The 17,306-nt window shown below is 42.4% G+C and overlaps 1 protein-coding gene across 8 annotated transcripts in view; it reads right to left on the bottom strand.

Moving 5' to 3' along the window:
* The window catches only part of SLF1 (SMC5/6 complex localization factor 1), a 61,056-nt gene that overhangs the window by 18,440 nt on the left and 25,310 nt on the right, over nt 1-17,306 (bottom strand). For all 8 annotated transcript variants that reach the window (XM_020793251.3, XM_072992532.2, XM_020793246.3 and 5 more), the window contains 4 exons: nt 6,363-6,525; nt 4,177-4,311; nt 3,100-3,153; nt 739-891 (listed from right to left, as the gene is read on the bottom strand). In XM_020793251.3, coding sequence (XP_020648910.3) covers nt 739-891; nt 3,100-3,153; nt 4,177-4,311; nt 6,363-6,525 — 505 coding nt within the window. The remainder of the gene's footprint in view (nt 1-738; nt 892-3,099; nt 3,154-4,176; nt 4,312-6,362; nt 6,526-17,306) is intronic.

Genomic DNA, 17,306 nt, shown 5'->3' on the forward strand with positions numbered 1-17,306 from the left:
TTGATGGTCAATTGGGTACCTTACAGCTTTGCAGTTCTAAGATGATGATGATGACATAGTTTCCAACGGGATTGCTTTGTCTGTGATTTAACAGCTGAGTTAAGAATTATTGATCCAGCAATGCACACATATAACTATTAAAGCATACTGCATTTTGTAAGCCAAAAATGACAATCTGGTGCCATCCAAACATTCTGGCTGCTATAAGGACATAAGAAGAGCCCTCCTGGATCAGGCCAAGGGCCCATCTAGTCCATCTTCCTGTATCTCACAGTGGCCCCACCAGATACCTCTGGGAACACACAAGACAGCTAGATAGCTGTCTCCCGATACCCGTCCCCTGCATCTGGCATTTTGAGGTACCTTCCTTCTAAACCTGAGATTATACATCCCTATCATGGCTTGTATCCTGCAACGGAATTTTCCTCCAGGAATCTGTCCAATCCCCTTTTAAAGGCATCTAGGCCAGATGCCATCACCGCATCCTGTGGCAAGGAGTTCCACAGACTAACAACACGCTGGGTAAATAAATCTTTTTTTGTGTCTGTTCTCACTCTCCCAACACTCAATTGAAGTGGATGTCCCCTGGTTTTGCTATTGTGTGAGAGGGAAAAGAGGAATGTAGATGTCCCAAGATAATTTTGAAAAATCCCTGTCATCATGGGCAGTAGTCATAGTCCAAAAAAATATAATAGCATCAGGTTTCCTACTCTTTTATAAGCTGTCTCGCTGTCTCACCTGTAGTATGTGCTCTAGAAGAGAATGAAGAAGTTTAGCAGGAGGAATGAGATCTCTCCCAGAAAGAAACTCCATGACCGCAGTAGGAAAGAAGTGGTCATTTACTAATTCTTCAAGCATATTGTCTCTTTTGTAACAGCAAGTCTTTTTCACCTAGGAAATGAAAGTCTTCTAATGAATTATCAGTAGAAATTAACACTTATCAGGTATAACTAAACCTGCAGTCAAATAAGATCATGTGTATAGGGAACACTTTGATACAAGCCCAACTTTTGCTGATGTCATCTAGCTCCTGCCCCTTGGCCCATCCTATACCTTTCCCCTGCAGACAGAGCAATACAGAACACAGGAGGTGTGAAGGGGGAGGCATAATTTAGTGATTAACTCTGATCAGTTGGAATGTATGCAGCATGTGGAGGGAGTCTTCCCAACTCTGAGGGCCTGGGGAAGACTTTTCACTGAATGCTTTATGGGTTTTAGGCAGCTCTTTCCTGCATTTATGGATCTCCCATATGTTGATGGAACTGACTTTATTTCCATAGGAATAAAAATAATTGTTCTAAAGCATAAATATTTTAGAAGAGGCACGTCCTCCAGTGTGACAGAGAAAGAGAAATGAAGTTTTCAGATTACGGTGCTTGCTATGCACAATTTTACAGGTAATTCCAAGAGAAAGAATGTTCAATAATATCAATTACCAGTGTTGCAGCCACAACAGAATGTCTTTATCTCCAATACAGAAAACATGGTGTACCATACTACCATGATAAAAAGCCGCAAGTCTCTTGAAACTGCTTGCATACCAATATGGCTTGAATTTGATGCCTGGAAAGGTTTCTGAACAAATGTTTCTACTGAAACCATCATCCATCTTAGATTCCAAGAATGGTGTTTGTTTTACACCACACCTTGTTTTTAACAAAAACAAACAAACAAAAACACTACTTTGTATAAGGAAAAGCACATTCACTTCAATTTAGTGACAAAAATAAAAACGGAGAGTCCAGAATGCTTGTCTTTTGTACGTAGCACTATTCTTTCACACATTTCTTTCAAAAACAAAAACAGAAATACAAAACCGAACCAAACCAACCAACCAAAAATGCTCTTCCACTTGTAGATGTCTCAAGATAGTCTTCATATATTTTTCATCCCCATCAACCATACAGACCTAATATGTAATTTAATGCTGCTTAATTTTCTAAGAGTTGAGCAAGGTGTTCATGACAGAAAGTTTTGAAGTTGCTAATTCACAGGAATGCCATTATGCTACTTCATAGCATGTGGCAACCCTACATGGTTTTTAGCCGTTTCAGAACTGCGCTGGTCCAGGAGTCCATCCATTTACAATCAATTTAAGGAAATTAAATTTATATACAATGAGGTTCAGGATTGTAATCTCAGGAAATAAATCAACAATGTTGTGACAAAAGGCTCTCAGGGGAGAGAAGGAATCCAAAAGCTGCAATTTTTAGTGACACTAGTTTGCAGAGATATCCAATATCAGCACTACCTATATTTAACATTTAAACTTGATATCACTCCTGCCGCAAGCACAGAGTAGCAGCAAGTGTTAAATTACCATAAATTATACATTATGCACAGTGGTATCCCTTTCAAAATTTCAAAAGCTGTAAAAGGTAGATATGCTGTGCAGATAGTTAAGCCTACCTAATTGCCCCATACTGTGGACTCTGAAATGATCCAAAGACTGCTATGTAGAATACTGTGCATAGCAATTTCTGTGCATGCTGGTTGGCTGCGAACACAGGAACATCTCTGCATTATAGCTACAATCCAGCATACTGTACATTGTTACAATTAAGAATGAATGAATGAACATTCTATATAGCAACCAAACATGCCATTACAGTATATTGCCTTATGGAGACATGCCAGTGGCAGGTCTCCATAAGGCAAGATGGACCAGATTCAGTCAACATTTCTGAGAGTTAAGACATGGGTGAAATCTATAAATGAAGACATACTCAAGAATCAATGATATGATCAAAAGATGTGCAATGTTCTGCATCCATGCTAAGTTTTAAAGGGTAGCTTTCCTAATGTAGCTCCTAATAGTGCCACAAAAACCAGTCCTGAAGATCATGGACTCAAGAACAGCATTTAAAGTGATACAAGATGAAAGGAAAGTGAGCACATGTGTTTTTTGTGTGTGCACTAGCTTCTTTGAATCTCAAACCAAATAAAGATTTGAGTGACATAAAGGACACCAATATTCATTCATTGTTTTTCTCCTTCTACTGCCCTACCAACAAAACAAATATTTATTTTAAAACCTGATAATCGACAGCAAATTAGAAGCATTATTTCCTCCCTAACTCCCTCATAGTGAAATCTTACCTCCTTTTGTGTGTTGTCCATTTGCTCTATTTGAGTGTATTTGCTCAGCATAGCCTGGCAAATAAAAAGGAGTAAGTGATTTGATATAAGTGTACATGCTAATTCACTATTTGATAAGCATAACATATGCTAATATAACAAAAGCAACAGCTTGATTCTAAATATTTTTCTTTGGAAATCACTTCCATTGATTTCTATTGAGAGTACTGAAGTTTTGTCATCCGCTTATAATACTTTGTGCTCTTCAATACTATAGAAAAGCTCTACAAGCTAACCAAAGCAGGCAAAAAATCTTCTGATTTCAAAGGTCAAGGCAGGGCTCATAACAAAATCATTTCTAATAAAGTTTTAACGGGAAGCTTGATAATCTATCTGAAACATGTAACAATTGGTGTAATTCCCTTATTGAACAGTGCTTCTTGCAACTCAAATAGCCTCCCAGTCACTTGCCAAGTGGTCAGATATAACATATTCTGCTTTGCCCAACTAGCATTCACGTTTTCCTCCTCACTTTCTGCTAAGTAATACACAATTGCTGGTGCACACAGATGTGGAAAAAAAAATCCCGGAAGAGAGACAGTTAGTTGTGGGTGTCCTTGTGCTATCAATGCAATATGTCATTTGAGGTTTGACATCTGCAGCCTTTTACTGTTTGTGTAACATTTCATTATCTAGGCAAAGTAATTTGTATACATAGTATCGACATGGACTTAACACACACACAAACACAAAACAAAAAATACTGTTGGTGAATATTTTGTCTGACCTAAAAGATACTGGCAATAGTGTTGTGTACCACATCCCATAATTCATAAGGAGTTTCCTTTCTACAAAAAACACTCCTTTCTTTTGTAGAGATTTTTTAAGCAAAAGCATTCTCTATTTTTAGAAAACAGGGAACAAAAGTTTAAAGTTATAATACCCGTGCCAATTTTCAAACAGTAAAAGTAAGTGCAAATGAGCTCTATCCTCAGCTCTTCCTAAGACATGTGTATTTTTCTTTTTTCTAGCTTCATTCCCCCATTTCTTAATACATAATTTATATATATATATATATATATATATGGTGCATCTTACCTGCTGAAAATATATGTGCTTTATCAGTGCACCTTTTATTTCACTAAGATGTAGATCAGCCATTACTTCTTTGGATTCTTGCTCAGTATCGGCATCTGCCACATGATGTTTTTCAATATCACTTTTAATTTCATTCTGGGTACACATAAGAATTTATTAAGGCCTGGGCAAAATAGTCAGCAATGTAATGTAAACTCAAGGCAATTATGAGATTAGACATGGGACTTTTGTTGTACTTTCTTTTAACAAGCTCCAGAATTTGCCAGGAACTCCCCTAGCCAAAATTCTGGTACTTGTAGCCAAAAGCCCCACGTTCTTAGAGACGTTCTAGAACATGCACCTGGACCTCAGCAAATCTCCCTCTGGAGCAATGGTTCTCAGGCTGAAAAAGAGCTAAACAGGTGGAAATGGCTAAACTCTATGGTTGCTGCAAGAGTTTGGTAGTCTCCCCTAATCCCTTCCAGCTCCTGTGAAATTCAGCCACTCCTACCCATTTCCTTCTTTTTCAGCCTAATGGCCATCACTCCAGAGAGAGACCTGCGGAGGCACAGGTGTGCATTCTGAAACCCCTCTGAGGACTTAAGATTGTTCGGCTATAGCTACTAAAAGTCTATATGCTGCAGTGAAAAAAAAAATCAGAAATCCTTACACCTAGTTGAGATACTAATAAAACCCAAATTAAACTGTTTGGTATTACATAGTATAGTTTTACTGTGTATACAATTGTGAATCTGTGAAAACATATTCAGAAAAAGAACAAGCTTATGCATTTAATATATGGGTCCCAAACTACAGGTAGTCATACACAAGATTTTCAGTGCAACTAGTGATGTAGTTACTACTAGCTTCAAGTAGTAACTCCAACAGTGAATAACATATACAGTAGTACCTCGGTTTATGTTAAGTTTTATTATACGGTCATAGACCTGAAAATTCAAATATAAAAACATAATACAAGATATACAGAATAAGTACGTCGTTTAGAACATATCTCCTCCGTTTACGTAATTTCCGGTTTACGAACAGAAATCCGTTGAAAATAATGCCTCGGTTTACAGTTTTTTTCAGTTTGTGAATGAAGTTTCCCCGTGCCTGGAGGTTTGTAGTTCTGCCGCCGTTGCTATGGAAATCTGCATTTCGGTTTACAAAATTTTCACATTACATAATGTTCCGGAGAACATATGGATTTCATAAACTGAGGTACTACTGTAATCTATTTGTAATACTGATGATTATATTTAATAAAATAACTTTGTTTCCTATTAAAAAATCCCAAACAGCAAATATTGATATACATTCCCATATGTTTTATTCAATAGAAAAGAGTATTCTGTTTCACACTGATGGGACCACATACACATGGTTCGCCACCCATGTCCATTGTACTAAGAACAATAAACACCATGGTGTTGGGAAATATGCACCCAACGTTGACAAGTGAACATAAGCCACCAGAAAATGATCCATGTGCCAAAACCCATTTCCACATCTGGAGCTATCTAGCTGGGTTACAGATAAGTCTCCAATTTTGGCTTACATCTATAGGTAATTTTTTTACCAATGCTTCACTCTACTACTCATCAGCACAATCAAACAAGCCATAAAGCTGGTTTTACTCACTGTTTCTGGTTATATGAGAGCTCCAGAAGAAACACTGTTTGTAACTAAATTTTACAAGAGCAGTTTTGATCTTGATTTGTTCAGAAGAAATTAAAGATGGTTCCCAACTTGCATGTAAAGACACTTTGATCAAATCTGACTTCTTACCTCTATCTGAAACTCCCTCATGCAAATGTGGGCTAAATACACCAAGATCTGAGCATCTGAACATGAACATGGTTTGGAGATATAGTAAAATCTGTCATCAAGCCTCCCTTCACCCTATTTCACAGTTCTTACCAGGATTCTCAAACACATAAAATTCCCCAATGCTGTTGTATTTGACAGTCTCTTGTATGCATTGTAATGATGATGGACCAACACACACAAATATGATGGTCCCAGCAACACAAACAATTGTCACTTCAGTACCTTAAATGCAAATGAAAGTGTCTGAGACTATCAAAAAGAGTGCAAGAAAACATTCTTCCACAACCTCTTCCAGTTAAACCAAACATTTGAGATCAGCTGAAGAATATATATTTAAAAGCATAGCTTTTACTCAAGATTCTCATTCCTTTACTTGCCTCTAAGAGATAAGTTGTTAAATAGCGAATTGGATAATATGTAGCTCCGAAGATACGCTTCTCACTTCCTAGATGTATTGCTGTATTATTAGTTAATATATGAGTAATATCTTTTGATGCACTCACAGTTTCATATACAGTGGCTTTCCCTGCTTTTAGAACTCTGAAAGAATGAAACAGTTAATGATTAGAACCTTGATGCAAATATAACTGTTATTTAAAGCCTACACAGCTTGGAAAAAAGGATGTATAACGCTATCTCAGCTCTCATCTCCACAGCCCAGAGGGGGAGGAGATGGGATATGTAACTAAAAAAGCACTCATATTAGCTTTGTCAATGCATTATTAAAATTGACCAGTTTTAATATATTTTGCTTTATCCCTACATATCATAATAATTTAGTATTTTGAACAGAGAAGCTGGCATACGTTTCACTTACTGAACTGTAAATCAAAAGGAAATTCTCATATTTACTTTTATCTGGTCCACAGTGAATTTCCTAACATATTTTCAAACAAGGAGCTCTTTGCATGAAATGATCCAATAAGAAAACATACTAAAATGGCTATCATTATTATAATAGGAAGTGTTTCTCTTCCGTATCTGTAGTTTCTCCAATTAAGTTTTCTATTTTTCAACGGGGGACAGCACTGAACAAATACTTATTCTATTTTATTCATTTGTAACATATTTTATTCTTCCTGACACAAAATCTCAAAGTGGTTTATACATTAAAATTACACATCAGCTAGAATCCTACTGAAGGTTTGCATAATGTGCCTCAGCTAATTGCTGCTAATTGACAAGATGCCACAGCATACTTCAGTTGTGCAATGAGCACGTTATATTGTCAACTGCCTGTGGCAAGTTCCACAAATACTGGTAGGATTCTGGCTATCATAAATAGTATCGTATTTTTCCATATATAAGATAATACTTTTCTCTAAAATCTTTAGATTAAAAATTGAGGGTCATCTTATACACGGAAGTAAGGAGGTGAAGGAAGAAAGTAGAGGGGGAAGGCAGGGATCAAAGTGCTTCGATCCCTGCTTTCCCCCTCCACTTTTTGCGAAGTGGCGGGAGAAAGCACTTTCCTTGCAAAAAAGTGGAGGGGGAAATAGAGAGGTTATCTACCTGTAACTATGGTTCTTCTAGTGGTCCTCTGTGAATCCACACAAATGGGTTGTTCTGTGCCTGTGCAGGACGTCTTGGAAGTTTCTAGAGCTTAAAAACATGTGCTTAGTAGGACATTCCCCCGTAGAGCGCATGCTCTGCCTTTCAAGTCCCCTCCGTTCCTGTAAGAGTCCGCTGCTGTCAAGGGGTTATATAAAAGACAATGTGACGGACAGAGGGGAAGATGGGCGGGATGTGTGAATTCACAGAAGAACACTAGAAGAACCATGGTTACAGGTAGGTCACCTCTCTTCTTTGTGGTCTCTGTGAATGCACTCAATTGGGTGACTGACAAGCTCACTTACCGGATGGTAGGAAGTCGTGGTAGAAGGGATGTCAAGATGGCTCTGCCAAAAGCAGTATCATTCTTTGCATCGATATCCAGACGGTAGTGTCTCACAAAGGTCAATGGATTAGACCATGTAGCTGCATGGTAGATGTGAGGAAGCTCTATTCCACGGTGGAAGGCAATAAAGGTTGACAGAGCTCTGGTAGAATGAGCTCTTAAATGTTCAGGAGGCGTCTTGCCTGAGAGCTCATAGGCCAATGAAATAGCTTGAACAATCCAGTGAGAGTTTGAGGCGAAGCTGGTGCACCTTTATGAGGGCCATGAAAACATAAGAAGAGCCTTGGAGACTTTCTGAATCATTTAGTTCTATCAATGTAGAAGGTCAAAGAGCGTCTCCACAAACATGTGGAGTATGCGCTTGAGAGGTGTAGAAGGAGATGGAAATAAATTTGGTAAAATCAATGGTTGATTGAGATGAAAATCAGAGACAATTTTAGGTAAAAATGATACATCAAAATAGAGGGTAACCTTAGCTGGATGAAACTGAAGGTAAGGTGGGTCTGATCTGAGGGCTGCAAATTTGCTGGCAGGTTTAGCAGATGTTATTGCTACGAGGAATGATGTTTTTAAAGAAAGTAATTTGAAAGTAGTGGCAGTCATTGGTTCGAAAGGCGATCGGGTAAGTGTGTTAAGGACAAGTTGCAAAGACCATTGAGGAAGAGGATATTGACGTGGGAGCGGATATTGAGGAGTCCCTTGAGGAATTTCTTCAACACTGGGTGAGAGAAAAGCCTAGCTGTTTCAGACTGAGAAAGTTGATGAGCTATAATAGCAGAACTGTATACCTTGAGGGTAGAATGAGAGAGACCGAGATGAAAGAGATGCGGCATGAGTATGAGCAAAGGAGAGGAATGATTTCCATTTGTTTTGGTATAATCTCTGGGTCAATGGCTTTTGAGCTTGATCTAGTACATTTCGTATGGCGAGACTATCCTCCATGCTGTCAGGTTCAGAGAGTCGATGTCAGGGTGGTAAATCATCCCGCTGTCTTGGGTCAGAAGGTGGGGGATTGACAGGAGATAGAGCACCTCGGTCGATATCGATCTCAGGTGGGTGAACCATGGTTGACGTGGCCATCTTGGGGCAAGGAGGATGGCATTCGAGTGGACCTGTCAAAGTCGAATGACGGTTCGCTGTATGAGTGGAATCGGAGGAAATTGGTACAGTAGGCCTCCGACCCAGTCTATCATAAAGGCATCTCCAAGTGAGTTTGTGTTGACACTGGCTCGGAAGCAATACCGTTGGCACTTGGTGTTGGTCTCAGACGCAGAGAGATAGATGGACAAAACACCCCATCGGTGACAGAGGAGGTTGAAAACTTTGTCGTTCAGTGCCCACTCATGTGTCCTTGTGTTAAGACGACTGAGATGGTCTGCAAGACAGTTGTTGTCTGTGGTAACTTGGATAGCTACCGGGAAAATGTGGTGTAGGTAGCACCATTCCTAAAGTTCAACCGCCAGATACAGGTGCAAAAGGGAGTGGGTATCTCCCTCCTTGTTTATATAGTACAGTACAGTGCTGTAGTATTGTTTGTAGCTAGCTGTACTGCTCATTCTGTAATGAGAGGTAAGAAGGCATGGAAAGCCTTGATAATTGCTAAGAGTTTGCGATGGCTGATGTGTAATAATTGTTCTTGTTTTATCCATTGGCCATGCATTTTGTGACGTCGACAGAGAGCTTCCCATCCTGACGGGCTGGTATCGGTGGTGACCTGTATCGAGAGCTGTAGAGGTCAAAAGGGTCTGCCTACCATCCAACGAGGAAGAAACGTCCACCAGGTGAGTTGCCTGGTGAGTTCTGATGTTAGTATGAGACGTTTGGAAGGGTGGTCTGTTATAGAATCAAATAGTGATAGGTACCATGAGTGTAGAGACCTCATTTTGAGCCTTGCGTGCTGGATAATGGCTGAGAAGGTGCCCAAGAAGGTGCTGGGCTTGATGGGCTGATACTGAAGCTAGGGGCCAGAATGGTCGGATGGCTTATTTTAGTTTGGTGATTCTCTCTTGAGGGAGAAAGGCTCTGGCTCGAAGGGAGTCGAAATACGCCCCAATGTACGTGGCAGTCTGTGAAGGCTTGAGATGGGATTTGGCAAGGTTTACATTGGGCCCTAGATTTTGAAGAGTATAAAGAGTTTGTTGGGTAGTTCTGACTGCATCGTGATACAAAGTAGTGACTATTAACCAATTGTCTATGTAGGGGAATACTGTAATACCCTGTAGTCAGAGGTAATACCCTGTAGTCAGATGGTGCCATACATTTGGTAAAGGTCCTTGGTGCCGTGGAAAGTCCAAACAGGAGAGAGCAAAATTGGTATGAAACATTGTCAAATCGGAATCGTGGAAATTTGTGATGAAGTGGATGGATAGAGATATGAAAATAGGCATCTTGGAGGTCAATGATCACAAACCAGTGTCCCTGTGAAAGGAGAGGGATGATAGTATTGAGGGTTAGCATTCTGAAGCGTCTGGACCAAATGAATTTATTAAGGTTTCTAAGATCAAGAATAGGATGGAGTCCTTCATCCTTTTTGGGGACTGTGAAATATCTGGAGTAAAATCGATAATGCAGGGTAAAAGAAGGGACTATGAGACTGGCTTGTTTTTGCAGAAGAGAAACTTCTTCATGGAGAGCTACGTAGATGGTTCCAGAGGGAGGGGTACATTGAAATTCAATAAAATAACCGTTTTGGACAATAGAAAGGGCACACTGATCATTAGTGATACGGTGCCAAGCCAAGATGAAGGGATGGAGTCTAGTCTGAAATGCAGATAGAAGGGGTTTATGGATACTACCTACCCTTTTTTTGTGGGCGTCGAAAGGGCTGTAGACGTGCTTCTTGTTGAGGTCAAAAGGAAGGTATGGTAGATGTAGATGGGCCTGGGTAGGATCTGTTGGATACTTGTGGCTTGTATGGTAGATATGGTTGTTATGAGCATGCCGTTTTGCGGATTTTATGGAGATTGTCCATGACCTCATCAGTTTTAGTATTGAAAAGGCCAGCACCATCAAAAGGAAGGTCTTCTATCCTTGCTCTAGCATCATCTGAGATACCTGCTAATCTCAGCCAGGCATGGTGTGTCAAGGCAATAGATGTGGACATAGCCTTAGAGCAATATGGCGCAAAGCGATTCTTTGCTGTTTACAGTAGCTAAGGCTGAAGCCTCAGCGTGAATGTTCAGGGCTTCTGTATTGGTGGTGTCCGGAGCTGCTTGGATGATAGGTAAAATCCTATTCCATAGCTGGCGGTGGTACATGCTCATAGCGGCTTGGTAGTTCGCGACTCTCATGATAAATGATGTAAGGGAATAGACTCATCTTCCCGGAATGTTGTTTCCTTTCTCTCGGTTGGTGGGAGACACAGATGATTTGTTACACGCTCTTGATTCATTGGATTCTACAACTGAATTTGGTGTGGGATGTTTGGAAAAGAAAGCTGTGTCAGGACCGTGAGTTTTGTAATGATTTTCTACTCGTTGTGAAATCTGAAGTGATGGGGGGGGGGGTTGTCCCATGATTCCTTTACTAAATCGAGCATGGCCGGAATGAAAGTCAAACTAAGAGGTGGTGTTTTATCTTGATTAAGATCATCAAAGACCAGGCCTTTTTTTCTGAGGCAGTGGTTCTTCGATGTCGAGTTGTAACGATTTTGTCATTTGCATAACCAGCTGGGAATAAGATGTGCAATCTTCTGATGGGGATGGAGGGTAGTTTTCACCAACATCAGAAGATGGAGTAGATAAATTAGAGGGTGATTCCTGGGACATACAGGATGTTGAATCCTGAGTGGAAAGGGATGATTGTGTGGATGATTGATGTAGTGGTTTGGTTGCTGATGTCAATGGTAGTATTGGTGGAGGTAGTTGTGATACCGGACATTGTTCCATGTCAGGGGGAGGAGGTGGGGGTCCTTTGTAGGTGGTGATGACTTGGAGAGAGGTATGATGTTGAGAGTGCCTTGAAGAGTGCTTAGCTTGTTTGGGTTGTGGTTGAGAAACTGGTACCAGAAGAGTATGTTTGAGGGCCGATTTTGTAGGGATCAATGTATGGTGAGTCGATACTGGGTATGCTGAGCATGAAGTGCGTTGATGTTGTGGTGGTGAAGGTGATATGGAAGGTGAATATAAGGCTGGAGAAGCATATCTCACCTTCCTTGGTTCATAATGATAGACCTGTTCAGTCAGGTCTTCAGAATAGTAGGGGTTGTAGTGATGGTACTGTGACAAACCCAGACCTACTGGGATCTGCCACACGTTAACTAAGCTGCCACCAACCATTCCCTATAAGAAGTCACACAGACCAGGGATGGATTTTCAACAAATAAAAGAATAAGGTTTATTTAAAACAACACACAGGGAAAATAAAATGATCAGTTGAATAAGATATAGTAACGTGGCTTTGTCTCACTCATACATGCACACAGTTTGGTTCACACAGAACACTTAACTTGAAGCACAGACCCTGAACCTATCAGTTCTGGCTAACCAACAGACACCTGAACCTATCAGGTTGGTACTCTGACACACAGTAGTACCCTGTCTGACACACAGACTCCCACACCAGCTTCTTCTTCCCAGCTGCTGCTTCGTCACATCCCAGCGTCTCCTCTTCTCCACACAGGCTTCACATATATATACAGTACAGCCCCTCCTCCTGATGTCCCGCCTTCCACTCCCCATAGGATGGAACTTTCCCTCCAAACCCATGACAGACAGGTAACATCAGTGCTGTATGTAACACCTCCCCTCTTTATAAGTTGTTTTGTAGGGGGAAAGCTAACGTGCTTTTTCCCAAAAAACAACCTGAATCCAAAACATACAAAAACATTTATACATACAATATTATACTTACTTATACTTACATTCTAAGTTAACCATAGCAATTAGGCATTTAAACATTTACCATATACATTACATCAATTTACCTTTATTCATACAAACCAAGTTCAAAAAACAGGTACATTTAACTTTTTGTCATCAATATATATACATAGTCCATGTTTCTTTCGCCGTCTTCATTCTTCAGGTCTTCTTGACAAGGCGTCAGCAACACAGTTCACTGACCCTCTGACCACCTTCACTTCAAAGTCATAGTCCTGCAGATTTAAAGCCCACCTCATAAGTTTGCTATTGTGGGTTTTCATTGTCTTTAACCATTGCAGTGGTGAATGGTCAGTGCACAGAACAAAATGTCTTCCCCAGATGTAAGGCTTGGCCTTCTGGATCGCGTAGACTATGGCCAGACACTCCTTCTCCACGGTTGCCAAATGTCTCTCACCTTTTTGGAGTTTCCTACTCAGGTAGGACACTGGATGCTGGTCACCATTCTCATCCTCCTGGCAAAGAACTGCTCCTACCCCGCTGTTAGACGCATCGGTGTAGATGATGAACTCCCTGTCGAAGTCTGGAGCACGCAGCACTGGATACTGGACGAGCGCCTCCTTCAACCTCTGGAACGCCGCCTCACAGTCGCTGGTCCACGGGATGCGGTCATCAGCCTTCTTCCTCGTCAGATCGGTCAGCGGAGCCGCAATCTCGCTAAACCTCGGGACGAACTTTCTGTAGTAGCCCACCAACCCAAGAAATGATTTGACTTTTTTCTTGGTGTTGGGTCTGGGCCAATCACGAACAGCTTCTATTTTGGCCTCCAGGGGTTTTATCACTCCTCCCCCTACTATGTGACCCAAGCACTTTACTTCTGGGCTACCCAGCTGCAGTTTGTTTTCTTTGCAGAGCCTAGGCCAAAGCACTCCCTCCCCTGGGTTAAAGTGCCTCTCCCCGGCTTTCTGGTCATCCCAAACTTTCTTTCTGACCTTTTGAGCTTGCAGGTTTTCTGCTGCCAGCTCTAGATTCCTCTTTAGGTCATTCATCAAGGTGTCTATGTATGTCACAACGTCTTGTGGGTCATCCTGGGTGATCTGCTCCCAATTTTGTTTGATCAGATCAAGGGGCCCTTTCACCCTTCTCCCAAATAAAAGTTCAAATGGACTGAACCCGGTACTGGCTTGTGGCACTGATCGATAAGCAAACAAAAGGGATTGCAGCTTCTGGTCCCAATTGTTTGGATTCTCTTCCAAGTAAGCCCTAATCATGCGCATTAGAGTCCCATTAAACTTCTCAGTTAACCCATTACTTTCAGGATGATAGGCAGTGGTTTCCTTGTGCTTAATTCCACAGATTTGCCATAACCGTTTCATGAGCTTTGATGTGAACGATGCACCCAAATCTGTGATTATTTCTGAGGCAAATCCCATCCTGGACATATACCCCACCAAGGCATCTGCCACTGTGTTAGTTTCAATATTAGTCAAGGGTATGGCTTCAGGGTACCTTGTGGCATGGTCCACAATGGTGAGAATGAACCTGTTCCCCCTCTTTGTGGCCTTGGGCAAAGGTCCCACAATATCCACCCCTATGCATTTGAACGGAGTGTCAATCACAGGCAAAGGGCACAACTTTGCTTTGGTCCGGTCGCGGCTATTCCCCTGCCTTTGACACACATCACATTGTTTACAGAACTCCCTGATCTGCTTCCCTATGTCAGGCCAGTAAAAATTCTGTGTGATTCTCTGCTGTGTTTTGTTCACCCCTAAGTGTGCAGCAAACATGTCAGAGTGCCCCCTTTGTAAGATCATGGGGCGATACTTTTCAGGTACCACCAGCTGACTTCTGATCCCATCTCCCCCTTTTGAGATATTCCTCAGGGTCTCTCTATATAAAATCCCCTTTTTCTCCAGAAATCTCACTGGGGTTTCAGGTGTTAGCTGGGCGTCAGTCACCTGTTCAAAACACTTTTGGAGAGTGGCGTCTGCCTTTTGCTCCTGTCCAAATCTGCTGTCTGTGGTTAAGGTTTCCACCACAGCTTCTGAACTCCCCTCTGCTTCCGTCTCTGGCTCATCATTACCCCCCTGAACTGTCCCCGTGGTGGCTTGTGAGCGTGTAATCACTAGCACCCGTTTCACATGTTCAGCCAGGTCATTTCCCACGAGCACGGCTGCTGGCAGAGTCGATGAAATCGCTAGCCGCCAAACTCCCCTCCAGCCTTGAAAGTTGACAGGTACCTCCGCGACTGGCAGTGAGATTACCTGCCCCTCAATCCCTGCCACCTTCATGCTCTCATTTGGGATTACATATTCCCTAGGAATAATATCTGGATGGCACAGGGTCACCTGAGAACAAGTGTCCCGCAGCCCCCGATACTGACGGTCAAGTATTCCTACGTCCACCCCTGCTGTCTCAAACAACTGAGAATCTGTTCTCACCAGTAGGCAGCGCCTGACCTCTACAAGAGGACCATTTTCCTCAGCCTGATCAGCAGATGTAGCTGTTCCAGATTGAGTAGCCATGGCAACAGGCTCCCTCAGTGACAATGAGCCTTGCTCTTTCTGGACACAGAACACAGCTTTTGGCTTGGTTCCACTCGAATCCTGAGGCACATTTCCCTTTATCTGCTTCCATTTCTCACACCCTGAGATTAGATGGCCCTTTCCCTGACAGAAATAACATTTTCTGGTGTATTTTGAATCTCTCTCATCTTGTTTTGGTTTTCCCTCCAAAATCTGAGGTCTTGGTTTCACGTTTTACTGCATCCAGTATCTATTAATGCCCTCTTTTCGTGGCCGTTAACCAACACCATAACCTCCCAACCTTCTCTTTCAGACCCCATTAACTTAACCGGTTCATTATTTTGGCCTACCCACGAACAATCCAGCCCAGGGCATTGCCGCCGAACGTGGCCCGGGCGGCCACAGTCGAAACACACGGGCTTGCCGTCTTTGCCCTCCTTCAATCCTGTGCCGGGCTCGAACAACCTCTGATCGTATGTGATGGGGCGGGTCGGCTTAGGACGCATCGGCTCGAAGTTAGCGGGTCTGCCTCTGCCGATCGCGGAAAAAGACATCGGACCACGCGGTGTGTTGCTGCCTCCGGTCGCCATCTTGTCCGGTGGGCGTGCCTTGTCAGAGTTTCCGCCTGTGTACTCTTTACTTCCTTCTTCCGCCGCGCAATAATTCTCTATGAGGTGAATCGCCTCTTCTAACTTCTTCGGCCTATTTCTTTGAACCCAGCTCCTCATATTGTTAGACAATGTTGAAATTAAATGTTCCATCACTACTGTCTCAATAATTTCGTCCTTTGTCTTATCTTCGGGTTTGATCCACCTAATTACGTTGGCCTTCATGCGCTGGCTTATTGGGCGCGGATGCATCCCTGATTTGAATCTCAACTCCCGGAACTTTTTCCTATAAGCTTCTTCAGTTAAGTTCAAAGTCTGTAAAATGGCGCCTTTTACTATTTCATACTGTGTGGCCTCTTGGACAGATAATGTGTCAATCACCTCTTGTAATACTCCTGTCAAACATGGAATTAAAATCAATGTCCACTGGTCTTTTGGCCACCCGGCCGCTGTGGCCACTCTTTCAAAAGTATGTAAATATGCCTCAGGGTCGTCAGTATTACTCATCTTCTGCATCCGTATGGGGGTTGGGCTGGCCACCCAGGGGTTCCTTGCCTCTTTCCACTCATTCTTAACCCTTTCTTCTCCGGAATTCAACTGCCATAACTGCCTTGTTAATAAAGTTTGTTGCTCGGCTAAATTTTCTAGTAATTTCGCTTGGTGCTGGATAGTCCGACGTAGCTCGCTCACCTCTTCATTCTCCGCCTTAGGGGCTGCCCCACGTTGGGCGCCACTGCAAGAAAGTTGGTCCTTTCCTTCAGGCAGCCCCTTGTTTTCGGCGGAAAATAAGTCAGACTGAGTCCGTATAACGTTAACATTAGAACTTTTATTCATCGCCTCTTCCACCTGCACATCTTTAAACGGGTTCAACGGTTTCAAACTTGGCAACAGGCCATTTTCAATAACATTTAAACTTTGGTCAAACTCCCAGGGAGTTACAGGCGGCGGGTCCCACAAGATCCCCGCGGCTCCCTCTGAGGAGGAGGGAGACTCTTCATGGCACAAATGGTCCCACAGCACTTGTGTCGGTACCATCCTCTCTCGTCGGGACCTTCGTGCTCCTCAGCTGTCATCCAGGCGCGTTCGCGCTGAATCTCTAGCTCTCTGGGCGCCACAATCACATTCCACTCTTTGACTAATTTGCGCAGGAAAGTCTCAGTTACAGTAGGTGGATCGGGCAACAAGCCACCTTCTTTCAAATGGGGAAAATCTCTTAACAACCCCTGGTAGCGGACCCTTTCAAAAGCTTTCTGTCTGTCCTCCCTCTTCTTCCTCTCATAAGCCTCCACCACTGAACTGAACCACACCACCCCCTCCTCGTTCTTATACCCCCCTTCAACTGTCACTTCAGACTCCTCCCACTCTTCGTCTGCCAAACACACCTCTATCTTCACCTCCCCCTCTTTCTCTTCTGTCTCCTTTCCCTTTTCTTCTTTACTTTCGCCACTATCTCGTTGACTCTTTATTTCAT

The sequence above is a fragment of the Pogona vitticeps genome, chromosome 2, assembly GCF_051106095.1.
Source record: "Pogona vitticeps strain Pit_001003342236 chromosome 2, PviZW2.1, whole genome shotgun sequence".
Taxonomy (NCBI): domain Eukaryota; kingdom Metazoa; phylum Chordata; class Lepidosauria; order Squamata; family Agamidae; genus Pogona; species Pogona vitticeps.